General features: G+C 37.0%; 1 protein-coding gene across 2 annotated transcripts in view; it reads right to left on the reverse strand.

Annotated features, from left to right (window-relative positions):
* Positions 1-5,590: 5,590 nt before the first annotated feature.
* Positions 5,591-22,302, reverse strand: part of Cacul1 (CDK2 associated cullin domain 1) — a 63,310-nt gene continuing 46,598 nt past the window's right edge. Inside the window, exons 6-9 of one of the 2 annotated variants that reach the window (XM_076834594.1) lie at positions 20,230-20,319; positions 16,661-16,736; positions 10,399-10,442; positions 5,591-10,019 (exon numbers count right to left, since the gene is read on the reverse strand). In XM_076834594.1, coding sequence (XP_076690709.1) covers positions 9,979-10,019; positions 10,399-10,442; positions 16,661-16,736; positions 20,230-20,319 — 251 coding nt within the window. In that variant the 3' untranslated portion in view covers positions 5,591-9,978. Of the gene's footprint in view, positions 10,020-10,398; positions 10,443-16,660; positions 16,800-20,229; positions 20,320-22,302 lie in introns of both variants that reach the window. The other variant, XM_076834593.1, reaches the window with a different exon arrangement.

Below are 22,302 nucleotides of genomic sequence, written 5' to 3' on the forward strand. Positions count from 1 at the left end.
AATCTTCTCAAAACAAATGGCCCCATTCTCCTTCACAGTTACTAGTTTGGGGGTGTTCATGTATTCCGACTTCCCCATATGGAAAGGGAAGGGAACTGTAGTGGATGTCTGGTTAGTTTCACTGCTCCTTGAGGGATGCTGGGCAAGAATGGCCCTCTTCTTCAACTGGCCTGACAAATGTAGCAATTAGGTGAAGGCCCAGGGGGAAGAAGCAACACGAGGACCAAGACAGAAGCTGGCCAGGCGGAAAGCTGCAAGAAACATGTTTTCAATGACGCCAATAATCTGGAGTTGCCCAATCTTGGGACTTTCTCCTTATATTTTAAGTCAGCAGTCTCTGCAATGAACAAGATGACCCACAGGAAGAAGCCACGAGTTACCTGTGAGTAAAGAAGCTTTACCAACACTGAATACCCTCTCAGTTCCCGTGCAGAGCGGCCAGGGGACACACACAGGTGAGGGATCCTTACAAGACTGGGAGAGCTCTGCGGAACACTGTTCTCTTGCAGAATGCTGCGATCCCTGTGTCCACTGGACTTACAGATGTCATCATCTTACCTAAGAGCATGTGGCAGTTCATGAGACAAGGATGTTTAAACCCCTGAAGAGGCAGGCTGCTTTTCTCACAGCAACATTCTTAAAAATACTGTCAATCTAAAGATTTTCTGTACAGGTTTTTATAGATTAAAAAACGAACAGGCTTTATCTGACCCTTCAAGATAAAGATAACTAAAAAGAAGAAAAAAAAATCTTGTTCCAAAACAAATTTGCCTTAGGAGCCCTGTGAAAGGTTGGTTAGATGTGTATTCAGCTTTATAAAAATATTTTGCCCCAAACTATCCCCCCAAAAAAGTACACTCTCTAACCTGGAAAATGAAATCTAAAAAACGTTTCAGTAGGTTTTCAACCCATTGATACCAATAGTAAAAATGCAACTCTGTTAATTATTCACCAAGAACAGTTACTGACACTGTAAGATGAAACTTGAAAGATTTCTACATCTTTGTAAAACTGGCAGATGAAACAGAATAATTCTATTTAGAATTTAGAACACAAATATCAATGAAATGGCCTTTTAAGTTACAATAGCCACTAAAATCAAGCAATAAAGTAAACCTACCTTAGGACCAACAAGAACTTGAGGTGTTCTCATACAGTGTTTAAACTAGGAGTTTCAAAAACAGAGAATACTTTATAATCATGTAGCTTTAACAAAAGAAAAAACCTTTAAAAAGAAAAAGCAGGTTTAAAAACAAAAATACCACCAACAGTATTGTAAAACATTTTAAACTCATTTAAAAGTGTTCTATTTCTTCTGTGAATTAGTTAGAGTATATATTCCAATTTAAACATGAATTTTAAACACACATGTGGCCAGTACACACACACAAACACGTTGGGGCGAGTGCTCCATGGATTTCAAAGGCAGGTGACTGTGCACAGGGTTGGGTCTCAGGCCATTGTTTGAGTTCTTAGAACAAACTTCTCTAACCCCAACAAAGAACTGTATTGTTTTCTATTTTTTATAATCCTTTTAAACTTAATTTTCTCCAGCAGTACCAGCACCTTTCATTGAATAATCCATCATGGTCAGAATGATTTTTAAAAGATATCTTTAATGTACTCTAAATACTTTAAAGTAATTGAGTTCATTTCTATTTTTAAAACGGTTTTCCATTAACTTGCTGTTTATACCAGTGTAGCCATTTTAATTGCGCTTTTAAAGAATGGGATGTTTGGTTCAGCAAGTTCCTTCTATTTTTTTCTTCTTTCAAGGAAGAGTTTCCTATTTTCATGTTTAAACTTCTATGTAAATTTTTAAATTACATTAAAAAATGTCTTTTAGTCTTTGGTTTGGTTTTGTACTGAATTTATACAGTAACTCAAGGGGAACTGACATGCTAATGGGGTCAAAATGTTATTATCTAGTTCTCACGAGCTTCTGGGCTCCTCTCTGAACTCATTCCCTCTATCGCCCCTTCCCCTAAGGAAATCATGATTCTGAATGATGTTAGTCTTTTTCTTAGTAAATTTACTATTTGTGAATGAGTCCCTTAGTGATATTCTGTTTTCTGACTTTGAACATTGGTATAAAGGTGCCCATGCTGGTTCTCCTTGGGCTTGCTTCCCTCACAGCTGTCTGATGCCCATCCTGCTCCACAGAACTCCACTGCACAGAGACCTCTTCACCCACTGTACGGCAGGTGGGCACTGGTTTCTTCCTTCCCTTCCTTCTTCTGTGGTGCTGGGGATGGAGCACAGGGCCCTGTGCATACCAGGCAAGCGCTTTACCACATATCTCTGGCCCCTGCGTAGCTCAGTTAACACTGATAACAGTTGCTCCTGCACATCTCCGGCACACATGTGCATGAGTTCTGAAGTGCAGAGGGGCTATCAGATGAACTGTGCAATTTCACCAGGCCACACTGTTCCTAAGTGGCGCTTCCAACTGTCACACCAATAGTAACAGAAGGTAGTCACTATTGCCAAAATGTCTCTGAATGTTGGTATTTTCTGACGTTTTATAGTTTCTGCTAATTGGATGGCTAGAAAAATTTATGGTTTTAATGTGTTTCCTGAAGACTAAATAAGGCCAAACAGCTTTTCATGTTTATAAGCCACTTCTGCTTCTCCCTTGAAATTCCTGCCTGTTTGGTTCCATTTCTCCTGGATGTTCTCAGAATGAATTTGCATCCAGGTGTTCTTTACCAGGGATGTATGTAAGTTTTTCCTCTATGGCCTGTTTGGAAAACAAAACTATTCACTATCAATGAAGCCAAATTTTTTCTATTGACTGAGGCTTGTGCAGGAGATCCTTCCCCAACCCTAAGTCATTGTTTCAATCACTGCATTTTACACTAAGTTTTACATTCTTATAGTGCTAGTTTATATTCCCCTCACACATCATTCTTTCTTAGAAACGTCTTGAGCATCCTTGGCCCTTTGGTCTTTCATTAAAATTTAAAATTGGTTTGTCAAGTTTCACAATGAAGACCACTGGGATTTTTTATTGAACTCCACAGAATCTATTAGCCAATTTGGAGAAAGAATTGGGATCTTGGTTAAGGTTAAATCAAGTCATCTCATCCACCACTTTTTATCCATTTATGTAGATCCATAAAAGTTTGCATTTGTTTAAATTGTCCCCTCATTAACACCATATACTTAGGATTTATGTTCCTCCTATGAATTGTACATAATTATGTCTTAAAAATTTTTAAACCATCCCTGTTTGTACCTGGTACCCGAAAATGAAACTGACACTTGCCTATTGATTTTGTCCCAGAAACCCTGATAAGCTTCAATGGGGGAAAAAAAATCTACTTGCTTAGAAGGATTCACATTTTCAATAAGTTGTATTTACTTAGCACTCAGACTGTATTTTTTATAAAAAATTATATCTGCTTAGAAGCAGTCAAGATTTTTAATTAAAAATAACTATAATCCTGATAAACTATTAACTGTTCTATTTGCCTTATAGATTTCTTTTCTTTTGGTTCTCTCTGGTTACTGGGGAAAGAACAGGAGCACTTTACCATTAAGCTATATCCCCAGTCCTTTTTCTTTCTAATTTTGAGAAAGAATCTTGCTAAATTGCTGAGGCTACCCTTAAATCACAATCCCTCTACCTCAGACTTCCTGATTTGCTGGGATTACAGGTTTGCAACATCATGCCTGGCCGCCTTGTGTAGTCTTTAGATTTTCATAAACAATCTGATCTCATAACTACTACTTTTTTTTTTTTTTTTTGGTGGTACTGGAAACAGAACTCAGGGGTGCTTTACCACTAAGCTACACCTCCAACCCTTTTTGAGACAAGATCTAAATTGCTGAGGCTGGACTTGAACTTTGTGATCCTCCTGCCTCAGCCCTGAGTTGCTAGGACTACAGGCATGTGCCGTCCATGCCTGGCTTGATCATACAACTCTAATATTAATCAAACTTGCATCCCTGAGATAAACCCAATTTGGTGACCAATTGTTGTACACTGTTAGATGTGGTTTACAAACAGTGCTTCCAATTAAAGGGTGCAATGTGTTTTACACAAACACCCGCCCCCCCCCCATAGGTCAAGTTTATTAGCTTTGCTATTTGGTTTTCTGTGTCCTTACATAATCTTAGTCACTGGGTCTTCTGCACCATCTGTTAGCTGCTGAGGGCAATGTACTGACACACCCACTGTGTTGGTAGCTTCGTCTACTTCCTATAGTTGCATTCATTTTGAGGTATTTTATTAAAACATCTCAGTAACTAAGAAGTTTTAAATTGCTATACTCTCTAGGCTATCACTAGCAATTTGGGGAGGTGAGGACTTAATATAATATGGGGAAATGAAGATTCAAAATAATAACCCACCAGGAACACACAGAAGGGAGTGTTTAAATAGTTCCCTACTGGCTGCAAGGAAATCAAAGGTAGCTGTCAGGCGATTCCAATGCAAAGAAAGAAAAAGTCAATGAAACCTGCTGTACCTGGTAACCAAAACATAAGATACTACACCACAACAGGGCTTACATTAAAAAAAAAAAAAAAAAGGAGTGGTGGTGGTGGTTTGGTGATGGTGAGAACTGGCATTCTTAGAACACTGCAGGAAAGGATACTTCTAAAGAAACAGCAAGAAAAACTACAATTGTGAAGTAAGGTTAAAAAACCTGCTACTAGAGAATTACTACTGATTTCACAAAAGGAAAACAAAAAGCATTATACAGAAAGCATGGTAGAATCCATGAAAAAATTCCCAAGCCAGAGAGCTCTAAGGTCTACAAAAGAAACTTTTTTTTTTAAACATGCTAGATATATACCTCTGCATGTGCTCCATATGTCTACAGAATCTCCTCACTACCCCCCCGGCACCCCCCCCCCCAACATATTCACACAGAGTTTCCATCACTGGTGCAGGGAGAGTCAGGACTGACACCCTGCAGGCTGAGTAACTGTGGCAACAATGCGTGCAAAGTATGTGTCAGCCCTGATCTGTATACCAGAATTATTTTTTGTAAGCAAAGATCAAATATCTATATTTTAATAAAGTTCTAGTGACCCAGGTATCAAGGTTGGGGACTTCTGTACAAGATTTATAACATAACATAACAAGGCCAAGGACATCTACACAAGATTTATTTCATTAACTACAATAGTATGGTATATACCCTAATACAGAAGGAGTGATTCAAAATCCACCAAGGGTTAAAGGTCAAAACCAAAGTCAATGACTTTGTATCAAGGTCAGTTAAGTATTTCACCCACTTTTTGGTTTTTCTTGGACTAATGAATGAGTTCATATGCACAGCATCTGCTCTGGCCTTGCCATGCCTTCTGACAACTAGCACCACCAGGGACAAGCCTTCATTGCCAAATCCTTGTCCTGGCTGTCCTGGTAGGTGGCAAAGACCTTTTGCCTGCATTTCATCTCCAAATTACATAGAGACATTTCTGTTTCTAGCCACAGCTCCCCCACAACTTCACCTGAATGCATGGTTGTAATACTGACAAATAGGGCTCTTAAGTGAGTAAACTGCTGTCTTCTAAGTGACTATCCACAGACTTATTGCACTGGTACCCAGTCACAACACTGAAATGACATGTGAGATTCAATACAAAATATTTATTTTTTTCCAAACCACAGAATTCTCAGCCCCAAAGTCATCCTATAAATTTTCCAGATTTGTAATCCATTAACATTTTTCTGAACAATGTAGTCCAATCTGAAAGGAAGATAATTTCCAACTAGCAGGGGTGCAATGTATATTGGAGTCCCATGAGAATAGATCTATGATTAGCATTTTCTTGACTTCTCCTCCAGCCGCCCCAGCAACACGAGCAGAAACAGCACCTATACTTGTGCCACTCGACTCTGGAGAGATGTTCAAATTAGGGTCTTGAAGAGTGGAGGAGGGAGGTGCTAGGGACTAGTTAATCAATACAGGGGAAGAAGAGGAATCATTTCCCTTGAGAAGAACAGAGCTCCTTTCATATATTCTGGTGGCCAGAAACTCAGGCAAATTTAGACAGAGTAATGAAAGTAATAGGAAAGCTATTTCTCCACCAACTCCTATGACTTCCATTTTAACTTCTGATAAAAATAAACTTCATCTTATATAAACTTATCACACCCAAAAAGGTCCTCTAAATCTCTTATAGGTTTCAAAGGATCACATTCTGACCTTGAATTTCAAAGTCCCCTTAAGAGGTCTAGAACTGGATTAAAGTAAACATAATATCCCAAGCTAAAAGTTCAATGACACACACACACACAAATTAACTCAAAACATCCAAACAATGGCTGGATAGCTAAAGAAGGCTTTTTTGTTTTACTTTTTTAATTGTAAATTTTTTGTTATCTCAGATTAGTGTATATCCATAAAACAATGCTCAGTTAGTTTAATAATAGCTGCTTATTGAACAATTGAATTTTAGCTCAAGGGCAATGCCTCTTTCTTAATAACCACAGAAATAATTGACTGCTATAAGATGGGGTGGGGTGCGGCGGAGAAAACACAGGCTGCCTCAATAAGAAGACAAAATATGGAAGGGCTATTTACTGTATACAGGGAGATTCAAGAGGATTATTTAAATACTATGGTACAAATGCTCCTGCTTACTTTATAACTGCAGAAACCAATTGGGTTTGCCAGATCACCATTACCTTTGCCAACAGGTGTACAGACCACTCTGATGTTACCCTTTTGTGCTGAAAACCTTCAAATTCCTTGTTTGGTCAGTACAGAATATTGCGAGGTGATGCACATGCAAACTCTTCCTGAGGAATTATTTATGTGTGCAAATTTGCAACCCAACAGAATGCCTGGGATACATACAGCAAGGGGAGTGGGGCTGCTGGGCAAGTCTGAGCACTGGAGACATGTGCACTATTCCTGGTCATGGGCATCAATTCCTTTGTAATCCCACCACCCACAAATTAGCTTCCATTCTAATGAAAGGGAGGAAAACTGCTATAATTTTTTAACAGGAACAGGAAAAAATGTGACTTTGCCATGAAAGTTATAAAGCAGGAGTCATACAATAGTTTGGTGCTTCTTTTCACTGATTCTGCCTAGGAACTATTGGGCTAAGAGTCACGACATCAGGTTTTGCTTTCTACCCCCAAAGAAAATGAAGCAGTAATTCCTGTCGGGTTAGGGTGCAGCAGTGACAACAGAAGTCAAGAGACAGGACACTGTTACTGAGGCTTAAGGCTAACCTTTAAAATACGTACCATCTCTCTAATTATCATCCATTTACTTTTACATGTTATTAACTCAATATGACTGACCCAGTTTTCTTGTTAAGGATCTAGTTTCAGGTTGCACACACATACTAGTCAGTTTTGCCAAATCAACTGCATGTGTTGTCTAACCAATCAACCAGCATGTACAATATTCTATCTTCAATGATTTGGGTTTTCAATGATTTGATACAAAAGCCAGTATTTAGCTGGCATGGAAAAACTATACACTGTGCTGGCAAGAATACAAGGAAACATGAAAAGAACATACTTCCTGGCAAACCGTACACAGTCAATACAAAATGGAAGGGGCCAAGTTGTATTTCTTCATGCTGCAAACTAAAAAAAAAAAAAAAGGTCAAGAATTTCAATTAATAAGCAAGGTCACTTTTAACTTAAAGTAATTTTTTTTTTTTTTTTTTTTAAACACTGCAACATACTTCAAGGGGCTAAAGATGTGTTCACCACCAAGACACATGCCTTGGGGAATGTGCACAGCCTTCCTGTATGCCTTCCAATAATGGCTTTGTGGTACCAAACCTTAACCCACAGCTGGCTGCAGCCATTGTGCAAAAATTAGAAAAACTAAATTCTGCAGACTTTTTTGTTAACACATACACAACAATAAAAGGAATTAAAGTATTTTCCATTAACTTATAATGCAAAAACATCGTACATAAGATATTAATGCCAATTCCCATCATAATACAGTGCTTTCATAGGGAAAGTTCTGTTCTTGGCCAAAAATGAATGCTCTCTCCCAGAAAAAAGCACTTGGTTATATTATCAGGATACTGAAGAATTCACCCATGTATAAAGAAATGCTTCAATTTTATTCCTTTGAGAAATATCATTAAAGCCACTCAGGAGAGACTTCAGTTCCAGGTATATTTATAAGCCTACGGAAAGCACTCCATTGAGAAAAGTAAAATTTGGGCTTCATGATAAAATGGAATTCTTTGTTGACACTAGAATGTTACTGGTGTAGCAAATCAAGCCATACAGGTCATAGTGAAGGCCTGTATGTGTTCTTACAGTAATTCAGTGTTCATTACACAATCTAAGATGCAAACAGAGTGAAATGAGTCCAATTAAAGCCCTCCACAAAATCCACCCATTCTGGATGATAAGTACTTAAAAATATATCTGAGAACCTTCGCTTAATTTTACCCCTCTGCAGAATAATTTTTTACAAATCAAGGACTTTCTATTAGATAACATACCATGCGCCCAGTATCACACTTCTAGCTCTTCCACCCATGACACTCCCCAAAAAAGAACATGCTGAACTGGCAGAGGCAGCTCTATGAAAAACTTGCAGATCAGGTGTGTCTTCTTTCCCTGCCAAGTTTTCTGGACAGATCAGGACCAGTGTGATTAGTCTGATAAGGCCCAGAAAAGTGAAGGCTACGTTTAAACTACATTTAAGAAAAACTGAGTAGAAAAATATTCTCTCCTTGCCACACTTTCTATTTTTATTTGACTTTCAAAGCTAAACAGAATTAGCTTCAGAGACTTTTATGAAGAACTAAACAGCCCTGCAGGTATGGTGAAACAGAAAACACGGCTTTGCTACAGCTGGAAGGGCTTAAAAAAGAGCAGAACTTCTTCCCTACTGAGCTCAAATGTCAAATACAATATTAAAAAGATGCAGAGCACAGATTCTACCTTTTTCAAGTACTTATCACCCATTAAAATGAAATGGATCAGGAATTCCACACCATGGATTATATTTGGTTTTAATAACTATCACTTCCCAGAATGTCATAGGAAAGCAGCTCTTGCTGTTGGACAATCTCCACAATATTAAAAGGGGGCAGGGGCATTAGTACTGCAGGGCTGCCCACCCCTGAATTACGGCTGCCCATGCTAGAGTGGCTGGTGAATCAGGTAAGGTGATGGCAGGAATGCAAATGCTCTACAAGAGTTGGTCCCCACATGAACATGAACACGCCTGGTGCAGCAGGGGAAATCTGACCAATGTGCAACACGTTTCCATTCTCCCACTTAATTAGCATCCTATAAGTCACCCACCATCTTAGTGGGTTGGTTTGGAATACCATCACCTTCTCCAGGAAGTACTTGTGAATTTGACAACACTGCCACACAGTTGCAAAGTGCACAAAGCTCAAGGCACAGAGTAGAAAGTTGTGAACTGATGAGGGAAAAGTTCTAATGAAAGTAGTTAGCATTCTCCTTGAACAAGACTTCCTAATACTAAACAAAGATCAACTCTTATTTTTTAAAGGAGCTGTTTAGGTTATGGGTGAAAATACTGTATTGTAACCATTTGCTTGGTTTTAAAGCAAAAGATATCTTGACATGTGAAACCAATATGCTATTATGTCCCAAGTCCACAAATGAACAAAACAAGTGCTTTAAAAAAAAAAAAAGATTCTTCTGCCCTTATATTTTTGGAGGAAGCTGCTGATTTTGGCTGTCAGATTTCACTCAGCAATAGTCAATTTCCCCGAAGCTTGTTCCTCATAGAATCTGTAGATAAACTCATTAAAAGATTGTCCCATTTCAAAATCACCCCCAAGTCTAGCAGCAACTGTTTTCATGTTTTTGTTTCTTGTTAGTTTTTTTGTTTTTTTAAAATTACAAACCAAAGTAAGAAGTCCAGCATTCTCTCCCAAGAACAGCCTTGTGACAGAGCTCCTGAGTGTCGAAGGCCCCGCTGTGCTCAGAACACAGTCTCTGCAGCTCCAGTGTGTCCTCTCTTCGGGAGGAAAGTACATTCAACACATTCACTATCTGTATCCCCTGGAACTTGCACATGCAGATGAGCTGTCTGAAAAAAAGGTCAGAACAGGATAATGCTAGAGGAGCAGACAGCATATGAGGATGACAGGAGTCTGTTTATCCAACTTGTATGTCTTAATCCTCTCCCTCAAGAGGACTTAGGAAAAAATCTCCATAAAATCATGGGGTTCTGAGTAAAGTCAAAAGCGGGCCAAGAGCATCAGAAACTGACCCTGGGTCATTGCCCCATCCTTGCAGATATTAAGGAATCCAGTGGCCTCCTGACAGCTGCCTCAACAGCCTGAACCTGGTCACACATGGCACCTTAGCACCATTAAGAACACAAGGGACATGACACACTGTGTGGGTATCCTACTGGCTGCCCTAGCACAAGACCACCCAAAAAGGGAAGGAACTTTGCCACTTACTGTAAGCCAACTCATCCCCAGCTCTCTTCCGGGACTGGTCACCTCTGGGGAAAGGAAAAAGAAGGCAGTCAGCAGACCTGACTGATTTCTTGACACACCACAAGAGACAAACAAATTAGCACAATTCATAGTGAAGTACAGCAAATATTTCAATTCTAACCCAACTACCTGTTATAATTAATACATAAATGTATTTTGTCCATCTACAACAAAAAATTATTTAAAAACAAAAACTAAAATAAAATAGACATTAAACATAAGCTGATTTGTACCCTGAATATTCTTAACTAAGGGTATAGTCTTTTAAATATGAAGAATCATCTATAAGAATGGTTTACACTGAGTTCTAAAAATAAGTTCATATTAAAATATATCTTTGAAGGCAAATCTGGGTTCTGCTATCAACCTCCCTAGTGACGTGCATATACTAGGGCAAATTTCAAATATGAAATTTAAAATTTTAGCTATTCCCCATAAGCCCCACTGAACCAAAAACTCCTAAAGCCTTTGAAAACTCTCAGAACCCATGACTTTAAATCTTCCACAAGCCAGTGGCTTCCAGATTTAATATAAAGCACTGATCTCTGTTATTGTGTGGATATAAGGTATCCCTCAAAAGCTTGTGGGTCAAATGACCAACCAGTGAATTAATCCCCTTGATGGGATTAACTGGTAGCTGGAGGCTGGGAGGGTGTGGCTGGATGAGGTGGGTCATTGGGATACATATTTTGTATCTGGAGAGTGGGTATCTCTCACTCACTCACTCACTCTCCTCCTTGATCATCATTTGAGCTGCTTCTCTTTGCCACACTCTTCATTTGTAAGCCCAACTGCCTCATCACCAGTATCTATGCACTGTAAATTGACCATGGCAGAAAACAGTGCCATTTCCACTCCATCCCCACCTCTTTCTCAGTCTCCATCTCAATAACACTACCATCCATCCCAGTTTCTCAGGCCAACAGTCGAGGTCATCCCTGATTTCTCTCTTCCTTTTACCCTGGGGTATTTTGTTCCACATACAATCCTGAGTCAAGCACTGTCACCAAATCCACCGCTAAAGCCTCAATCCAAGCCACTATCACCTCTCCCCTCTGCAACTGCATGAGATTTACTAAGTTTAGACAAAAGCCACACTGGTCTTAGGTAAAAGCAAACCTAAGATTAGTTCACACCTTTGATTAAAGTCCTTTATGACTTCCCATTACAGTTAAAAATCAATTCCAATTCATTTTCACAGCCTGGTGACATGGCTCCTGCCTGATTCTCCAACCTCATTTTTTACCTCTGTTCATTACATTATAGCCACCCTGGACATGTCAACACTTTTGTCCTTAGGATTTTCTCTATCTGCAACACCCCCCCCCCGCCCTCAGGCAGTCACACAGCTGTCTCCTTTCTGCCCAGCTCCAACATCTCCCCTTCAGAGGACATTCCATTAGGTGAGTTGGAAGAGCCCCTCACACTATCTCATTCCCTGTTTAATTTTCTTCACAGCACCTATTAGTACTTATATTTTATTATTTGCCTATAACATTAGAACAGAAGTTTCAGAAAAGCTGGTACTTTTCCTATCTTATACACTCTAGTACCTAGAAGAATTATAGCATACAGAGACACTTAATATTTGTTGAACTAAAAAATTAGTGAATGACATGAGCTCACAGATGGACTATTAAAATGCTAGCCTGAGTATGTCTTACACCATCACTTCAATTACCCAAACAACGAAGCCTAATATTCCTAACACAAAGCCACTGCTACCAATTACTCTGAAAGACCACAGTAATGGAAAATTTCAAAGAATCTAAAAAGTATCCAAAGCCCCCCCACCCCACCCCTTCTTTCTCTGGTTGTTTCCGACAAGGGCAGACACCTCTTGGTAGGCTGGGTGAGGAGCCTTCATGATTGGCAAAGACCACACCACCTGATCCCCAGAAGGTTCTCCAGCTGATCATTCAAGGAAAATCATGACCACCTTGGGCTAGCAGAGTTCTGAGCAGTCTGCCCTCACACCACTTTCTAAATAGTTTTGTTGCTAACCTAACACCTTTCCAAAGCCAGCAGAGTGACTTACACTGTTATTTATACTGGTATCATTTGAGTACCATTCAACAAATATTCTAAAAGAAATAAGTTAATGCTAACTAAAAATGAAAACAAGTGATTTTATATATGGAAACTTCACTTCTACATGCAACCTTTATCACTACCCCTCAACAGTTAAATAAAAGCCAAATGTGCACAAACAACAGGAGAAAAATACAGATGTGAAAACAACAGCAGGCGGGAAGAAAGAATGTGAATTGAGTATGCCATCAATGTTATCTACTCCCATGAATCTTCAAAGCTATAAGATGCTCTCAAATCCAGATGCCTGCTACTAAACAAAAAGCCCAAATTTGGGGTGACCCTCTCAGCTAAAAGACGAGCAATACCTTTACAAGGTTCTACTTTGTTCCAGAAATGTGGGTAACCATGTCTAAGAATGAACATCTTATTTGCCTTTATAAACTCCCTGGAACACTCTCAGTAGGGGGTCATAGGTTGGTCTGGATGAGAATGCTCCTGCTGGGGCCTGCATTTTTTAATATGTTCCCAAATAAGCCTATCTTCATGTGATTTTTGTTTGATAAGAGACACTGAATTTCTGCTTTTCTCCAATCAATTCAATTATTCATGTAAGAGAAAACTATTGCTTTGAGCTTATGTTAGTCCTAGCTATGAAATAAGTATATCCTACAGATCTTTTTTTAATATTTATTTTTTAGTTGTAGTTGGACACAATACCTTTACTTTACTTATTTTTATGTGGTGCTGAGGATGGAACTCAGGACCTCACATGTGCTAGGCGAGCGCTCTATACTGTTGAGCCACAAACCCAGCTAAACACCCTATATTATATTTCACAAAAACTCCTGGTCAGATGAGAATCTGACCACTAACCTCAGAGGAGAATATATTTGACAACATTCTCATATTACTTCATGACTTCCTCTGCACTGATCACATTGAAGTTGTGGGCTGTTTATTCAGGGATCCTAATTACATAAGTGAAACATCATCTTAAATGAAAAAGCAGTTTGTAACACCGAAACCAAAAAATGACTGCTCATATCAGAATAACCAGTAACAGAATTTTTATTGATAGAAAAAGAAAAACATTTAAATAACGTACTATCAGTGGACCCTGTTTCTTCCAAAACAATCCTAGCCAAACACTGATCAAAGAAAGCATTAAATTTGACAGGACAGAAGGTGGAAGGTGCATGAGTTGAAGAGTGGGGTACAAATACATGTATGAAGACACGAATTGGTGTGAATACTTTATATACAACCATGGATATAAATAATTGTGCTCTACATGTGAAATAAGAATTGTAATGCATTCCGCTGTCATATAAAAATAAAAAAATTAATTAAAAAAAGAGTGGGTACAAAATGTCAGTTTTGTACTCTGTGCTAAGCACCTGTCAGAATTTATGAACTGGAGTTTAATCTTTATAGCAAGGCACAATAAAGTGTTAATTAATTTATTTTTTTGGTACCAAGGATTGAATCCAGGAGTGCTTCACTGCTAAGTCCCCAGCCCTTTTTATCTTTTTATTATTTATTTTCAGACAGAGTCTCACTAAGTTCTTAGGGCCTCACTAATTTACTGAGGCTGAACTTGTGATTCTCCTGCTTCAGTCTCCTGAATTACGGGGATCAGAGCCACCATACCCACCTATAAAGTGTTAATTTAACTATAAATGGTCCAATTAAGCTTGTAAAATAAAACATTTTAATTTTATCACCTTTTGGAATATTGCCTAATGTTTAAATCTCAACCAGAAGGTGTACCAAAGAATTCCACTAAGAGTAATAAAAATTCTAATTTAACACCAAAATCCAAGGCATTTCCCTGAACATGACCTGCTGGCGTTGGCTGAATGGTGTCAAATTCAAGTACTAAGGAGTCAGTTGCCCAACTCATCACAAGCAAATGTGATCTAAGAGCTACTACACACCAAGCATTCCCAACTCTATTCTCTTGTTCCAGATTCAAAATTACAATTGGGAAATGCTTCTGGATATGTTTAAACAGTTCTACATCATGTTCTGGAAGGTGAACTCAAGGTGCTCAGAATTCCAAAACAGCCATATTCCTTTACTGCTTCACAAATATCAGTTTTCAGGAGACTGATCTTTTGGAAGATATTAATAAACGCATCTCTAAATCTAAAAATACTCCAAATATTTATAAATAGATCTTATCTTGGACTAAGCATCAATTTATTTACTTCAGAAAGAGCTCCTAGAAATCAAGAAGAAAAAAAATAAGACTAACAAATAGAAAAATAAGCTAAGGACATAAACTGAAAAATGCAAACAAATATGCTTAGCTTTACTTATGAGAGAAAAACAAACTAAACCAATTCTGAGTAATTCTTTTTCATCTGCTAGACTGGCAAAAACTCAAAAGTGTAACAACAATACTGTACAAGCAAGGTCTTGGAGAATAAGTACTTTCAAACTTTGATGGTGGTAGACAGGCAAAAAAGTGTACATCCCTTATGAAAGGCAACTGGCAATATTAACCAAATTTATAACTGCATTTACCCTTAACCCAGCTTTCCCACTTCCAAGAATTCACTCTCTAGATATATACGTAACAGGTACAAAATTACACATGTGCTAGGTTCTTCACTGTAGCATTGTCCCAAACTTCAAAAGACCAGAAATAATTCAAAGGCCAACTCCTAGGGACTGGTTAAATAAGCTATAGTATATTTAATACATCCACACAATGGAATGTATAAAGAAATTAATAAAAATAAAGACATATTTTATGTTTTCTTATATCTGTATATTAAAAAAAAAAAAAAAAACTGGAAGGAATTACAAGAAACCACAGAGTAAGAGTTACTAAACTAGGTGAGGTTAGACATGGGGACAAATGGGAGCCAAACTTCCCATTGTATACTTTCTGTATCATTTTTATTTTTAAACCACATGAGTAAAATTAATATGTCATTTGACAGTCATGTTGTGTATAAAAAAATAAAACCACCCTATTTCTGCCAGAAATACAATTAGTCAAATAATTCCAGAACCTTCAACATCAAAGAGAAACATTCCAGGAGTTCTCTCTGGTTCTTCCTTCCCCTAACTACAGGAAAGTCAGGTCTACCTGGCCAAGTCACACAGCTTCTCTGAGCCTCTATAGCGCAAGTGCCAGGGAAGAAGGTAGAGAACCAGTGGGTGACTCAGCATCCCCATTACCACATAAATACAGATGCCATCAGGATAAAAAAGGGGAATGTCAATCTATGGAATAACAAAGAAGAGTAAAGAAAAAATTACCTGCTTTCTTTCCTAACCTGGGTTGAAACAGATACTGTAATAACAGTGATCCTGGTCAAGGCCAGTTTCTCTGAAATTTAGTTTGACCTTAGAACCTATGAAAGAGAAATGTCCCTCTCCAACCCTCGACAGACAAATGAGTCAACTCTCAATCTAATATCTGTGGACACAACTATGACTAAGACATCTTAAGTTTCTTCTTTAGTGCCAGGAATTCAAATATAGGAAGATACAGGAAAGTGCTAAGACTAAGAATTATGAAAATACAAGGTATCACTATGCCCTTAAACAATTTAGTGATATAACTCGGTGTTTTTCCACAGGGAAACCACAAAAATTTTACATTTATGTTAGTTGAAAATGTACTTTCCAAGATTTTCTGAGGTATGGCTATGAAAAAGACTTGCAAAAATTTAAGAAAAACAAGCACAGTGTAAATGCCAAAAGCAAGAGAGGTAACTCTTCTAGACATGTATAAGGAGATACTGTACTTTTGAATAATAAACAATCTTACTTTAGAGAAAAAAACAAAAATCTGAATTGTAGGATTTAAAGCTTCTTCTCTAATTAGTCATAAAAGTATATTATAACCAATCAAATTTCTACAATGTCTTTCCGTATGTCAAAAGTTAATGAATAAATTGGGAAGACAGCTTGGAAGCTGTCCATCCTAATTGGCTACCCTGTGAGAAATCCCTTCTTCAAAAATGCATGTAGTGAAGAGTAGTTTCCACAAGCTCAAAATCTAACCTCAATAACTGTGCCAACAAGGAGCTAACTACTTCATCAGACAGCAGTGCCTTGGCTCCTAGAAAGTAACTTTACCTTCTAAGCCCTTGGCATCCCTCCCTCACCACACCAGAGCAGTCTAAGGATATGAACATATTTTGTCACCAAATTAAAAAAAACAACTTGCCTTGTGAAACCATTCTGTATAAGCTCTCTTTGAAGTTTCTGATCTTGAGCAGCATATTCAGAAAGTTCAGATTCCACTGCCGGAGGGAGAATGTTTGGAATAAATTTAGAAAATAGAGTTGGAGCCATCTGAACCCACTCTGTGAGGGAAGGAAAAGATTCATTAAGGAAATCACATAGATAAATGGAAAAGTGAAAATTTTCTTTCATTTAAAGAACAAAATATATATTAAACCAAATATGAAACATGGCAGGGTGGGGGGAACAATTCAATCCTGTTCTGGTAAAGAACATACACAGTGTTTAAATCTTTTTCCTAAAAAGAATGCACAGCACTGAGGTTGGGGCTCAGTGGTAGACCACTTGCCTAGCATGTGTAGGCACTGGGCTTGATTCTCAGCACCACAAAGAAAAAGAATAATTAAATAAATAAGTTATTTTAAAAATAAAGAAAAGAGAATTTACAGTAAGAAGAAAGCAGGCATTTTTACATTTTACTGATTTATTAGAATTTAATGAAAATCTCTAGGAAGTTTTTTAATGATCTTGTCAAAATTTCTAAATATGGAGAAAACACAAATGAGAATTCCAAACAATTCTGATTCAAAGGGGACTTGGAGACAAGGGACTGGGAAGATATACCAGCCCTGTTAGCCAAATAACTAATATTAATGATATACTGGATGGAGAATAAAACACTAGAGAGAAAAATAGACATAAAAAAGGGGTGGAGAGAATGAAAATTTGATCAGTGGGCTAGAGATAATTGGTCACTACTTAGGAAAAAAATCGTTTTTGACTCAACATTAAATTGTAACAAACTTACAATTATTGTGTGTGTATGTAAATATAAACAATAAAAGAAGTGGGTATCAAGTTATTAAGAAAAGGTCATGAGAATAATCTATAGTGGGGGGGGAAAGGCAAATAGAAGCCACGGGAAAATATTTGCACTGGACATAACAAACATGATTTTAGTATCTTTATAAATATAAAGTATTTGTACAAATTAGTAAGACCAGATAAAGGAATGAAAGATAGGAATGGTAATTCTTGGAGGTGGGGGCAGGGAGAACAGAATTAAAAAGTTAAAAAGAACCATTCTGTTCCCCATGTTCAGCCAACATTAAATAGAAATAATGCCCACCTGTCCCAAGGGCACCATGAAATCACTACTCCCTGGTGGTGGTGCTCAGTGACAACTCTGTTAGCCCTTTCCAACTGTTTTAATCTAGCCCTTTTTCAAAATTTCCCCGTTGTAAAGCACTGTGGCTGTCTGCATCAAAAAACATTAAAATGTCAATGTTCATTAAACCAGCAAGCTCACTTTTAAAGTGCAGCCTATGTAAATAATTCTAAATCTGAAAAAGCCACATCTGATGCTATGTGATGCTGGATCAACATAGTTTAAAAAAAAAAAAAAGTGAAAGCAAACAACATCAACACAGTTAAAAAAAAAAAAAAAGTGAAAGTAAACAACAGTTAAGCTACAGATGGGAACCAAACAAGCATTGTAAATGATACAAAGGCCAATCCATCAGCCCTTGCACAAACTTATGGCAAAATGTTCTCAATAGAGTCCCTACTGCCAGCCCAGCTCAAATCTGGCTTTAAAAAGAGCATCACTGTCATGCTCTGAGGAAGTACTAACCAGTCAGAGAGGATGCAAGTCAAATCTCTCTGCCACTTATGGAACTTCAGGTAGTGATTTTTTAAGATGAAGAAACAAACAAAGGTATTAAGTGGAAAAAGGCAAGATGAGACTGCCCAACTATTTCCAGACTGAGCTTCTGAAACGATGGAAACACAGCAACAAGGGTTAAGTCCTCACAACCTTCTACAATAGGTCTGTGGATCTAGTTAGAAACCTTCAGAGGTTATTCAGATACAGCAGCATAAAAGACCAGCATCTGAGGGACCTTACAACTGAAGAAACTTTTACCTTTAAAATTCAACTTTCAAAATATTCTAACCTTAATCTGTCAGTTGAATAAAATTGCTTTAATAAACTAGGAATATAACCAGGAACCAAGACCTGTAAATGTCAAAATATGCTTAAAAGGGACTTTGAAAATGCAGAGGGCAGCAAAAGGTTGGTCTGTGATAAAATTCACCTTTTGAAAAGGACAATTCTCAAATGCAGAAGCCTCCTCACAAGTAGTATAAATCCTATTACAACAGCTCGAACCTGGATAAAATAGCATTTAGATAAACATGTATCTACAATATTTTCTACCCATAGTGATTAGCTTTATTGTGCAATTTTTTTTTACTTCTGACAAAAGCCAGAACTGATAGAGCTACCTACTTGGGAGGAAGAATTTGTACTGCACTTGGAAGCCTTCCAAACATAAAAGAAAAAAATAAATTCATAAACTAGCACACAAAAACATTTCATGAGCCATTTTCACCACACTGAGGTAAAATGAAATTCAAACGTCTGAAAAACTAGAAAATGAAAAATATCAGTTTACTGAATACATGCAATGGAATCTTTCTGCAGCTTTACACCAGTACTTCCTGTTAGAAGTTATAAATAGAGCTCAAGACCTGACCCAAATTTAAATCACAATAAGTTTGAATATTTCAGATATCATTAAAGGTTTAAAGTAGCCTGAGAAAGAAGGTATTTTGGAATCATTCTATTTCTGTGATTCCACGGTTTTCACCTGGTTTCCATTTCATCAAGCTAAATTCTGACATGTTTTAAAAATTAATTAACCAATCAAGTCATCAATTAAATAAAATGACAAGCTCAAATGAATAGTAGCAAAAGCAGTTTTTGCACGCCTATTATGTTATCAGGTACTGTGTCAAGCTCTTTGCGTCATGCTTTATTTCATTTAATCCTCAAACAAAATAATTTCACAAAAAGGTAATTACTGTTAAAAAGATACCCTTTATGCTTACAAAGTAGGGAACAATATTCTACCCTGAGAAGTTCTGCAATCTCTCTCCCTTCAGTATTTTTAAATTGGCTAAAAAACTTTTGACAAATTTGACATTCTGATTTACAAACAAGAAGATGCATACAAAGGCTCCTTGGGATTTCTGTAAATCTACTGTTTTTATTCTAAAACACATTAGGATAATTTACAAATCAAGCTCTGAAGGCCATGTACTTTGATTGTATATTTCTCAAAACGTCCTTATGAATTGACTGTAACTGCACCAGCTCTAGATTCCCTGCCAATTAGAACCCAGGCCTAAGAAGATGAGTTGTGAGTGTGTGTGGCAGGGCACATGTGCCTCATGGGGTGGGAAGTAAAGGAGGAACTCTTTAAAATCAAGGCCAAACATGAGATTCAATTTTATTCAAAATGTATCCCACAATTATTTCTTGTTTTTCCCCCTTACAGATACTACAAAACTAAACTAGTTGGTTCTCACCACAAGAAAGCTCTGAGTTTTATACTGCACATTGATAAACAGCTACTCAATTTTTTTGCTATAGGAAATCCAAATATCATTAGGAATCACAAAGTACATAAAGAACTACTACCCTCTTGGATAAGACTGTAATAAAACAAATAAACAGGTCCAATCCCAATGAAAATGACAGGTGTTTACCTGGTCTGAGAGTATACAGGCCTTTCACAATATTTGCCATAGTTGAAGGTGTGACCTGAAATGGTGTTGACTGGGCTTCTAAAAGTAAAGCTGAAATAAGAGAACAGGTTAAAAAACACATAATGCTGATTATCAAGGTTTCTATTTTATTTCTCTCAAAGCTGAAGTGTAAACAAGTACAAGAAAACAATAGCACAAGAGAACAAAGTTTATATACTAAGAATTTTTTAAAAAATCCCTGTTGTAGCTCAATTGCACAGGTAACACGTGAAGGTCTGCTAGAGAACCAAAAGAAATGAACCAACTCAGGCAAATTATGAAAAGAGGTAAGCCTTCTAAAAGCAACAGCATCATGGTCCTTGGTAAGTGAGCTGAAAGTGCTCCCATTACATCTGGGGAGTAAAATGTAAGTTAAACTTCTTCAATCATTTCTTCCTCCCTTCCAAATACCATATTTAAAGCTCTTTACATGTAAAGGTTAAGCACCCCTTAACAGAAACACTTAGCAATCAGTGTTTCAGGTTTCAGAGTTTTTTTGTTTTGTTTTTGGATTTTGGAATACTTGTATAGATTTTATTGGTTAAGCATCTCTGTAAAAATCTGAAATGCTCTAAAACTTATCATGCTTAAAAAAGTTTCAAATTTCAGAGAATTTTAGATTTTCCAATTGAGGATCCTCACCCTATAGTAATTTTAATAATATGATTATAGGCAGAAACTTACTTTCCCGATGCCTAGCTCCATCTACTTTCTTCTTAGAAAAGCTAAGGTCAAGAGATGATGGATGATTCATTCATCTTCCTCATGTTTATGACTTTGGTTAACAACACAACCCTGACACTAAACATCACAACACAGTCAGTTTTCCCAGGGTCATTTACACTGTTCTATGACAGTTTATTAACATTTTTTTATATAAATAGAAATAATTCCTCTAGATAAAACATTACTAACAGATTCAAACAAATTGCATTATTTAGTGGACAGAACAGATATTACTGACCTAAAGTTATTTTTCTAATTTATCTCTCAAATATCTGTAATTTACTAACAACAAATAAAAAATAATTTTAAAATCTGCATATTTTACTCTAAGCCAGGTTTGTAATCAACCATTTTTCCCTCTACATCTTTCAAAAAGTGGAAACAACATCTTACTTAGGTAACCTTATGAGAACTAAATAAATTAACATCTGTAAAGTATGTGGAGTAAGTCTTAACTCACATAAGCAGTATGTATGTATGAAATCTTTCTGATGATCACCCACAAAACGCCATTAAACATTTACAGAGTCCCTTGTTCTGGAGTCCAAACCAGTGTGACTAGTGTTCACATTTTGTATATACCTCACTAAGTATAATCCCTAGTAATTTCTCGATAAATATGATAAATTATGTTTTATTCAATTTACAAAGACTTAAGGGCCCTTTCAGTTTACTTGGGGAAAAAAAAGGCATGTCTATCATTAAGTGTGATTTTTATTGAAAACCAGAGTATACAAGAAACAAAAGAAGTAATCTGTTTATGTTTTCTCTCTCACCAAATCTGGTATACTTTATTTTCTTTTTCTTTTTTTAAAATATTTTTTTATATACCCCATTTGAAACAAATGTATGATATATGATATGTCAAGATCAATGTAATGTTTTGAGCAACTAATGCATTTCTGATGTTTAAAAAATATTTTTTATGTGTGTTTATTAGATGGATACAATACCTATATTTATTTATTTATCTTTACGTGGTGCTGAGGATCAAACCCAGGGCCTCACATGTGCTAGGCAAGCACTCTACTAACCAAGCTATATCCCTAGCCCTGTATTCTCTTTGGATTATCATTTTCTTATATGTTCAATAAAATTGATTTCCAAAGTGCTAGTAAGTAGAAAAACATTTATAAAGGAAAGAGGACTTTCTGCCAGATGGTAGCATTTCTCTATAGAATTTTAACAGAAAAAAAAAATACTGTGCTAAATTTTGGGACAAAAGAAAATGTCAACATAGCTGAAAATATGTAAATGGCTATAATTAATAGCTGGAATTATCTCATGAGGTAATGTTCAAAGATGTTT

Source organism: Callospermophilus lateralis, chromosome 15, assembly GCF_048772815.1.
Source record: "Callospermophilus lateralis isolate mCalLat2 chromosome 15, mCalLat2.hap1, whole genome shotgun sequence".
Taxonomy (NCBI): domain Eukaryota; kingdom Metazoa; phylum Chordata; class Mammalia; order Rodentia; family Sciuridae; genus Callospermophilus; species Callospermophilus lateralis.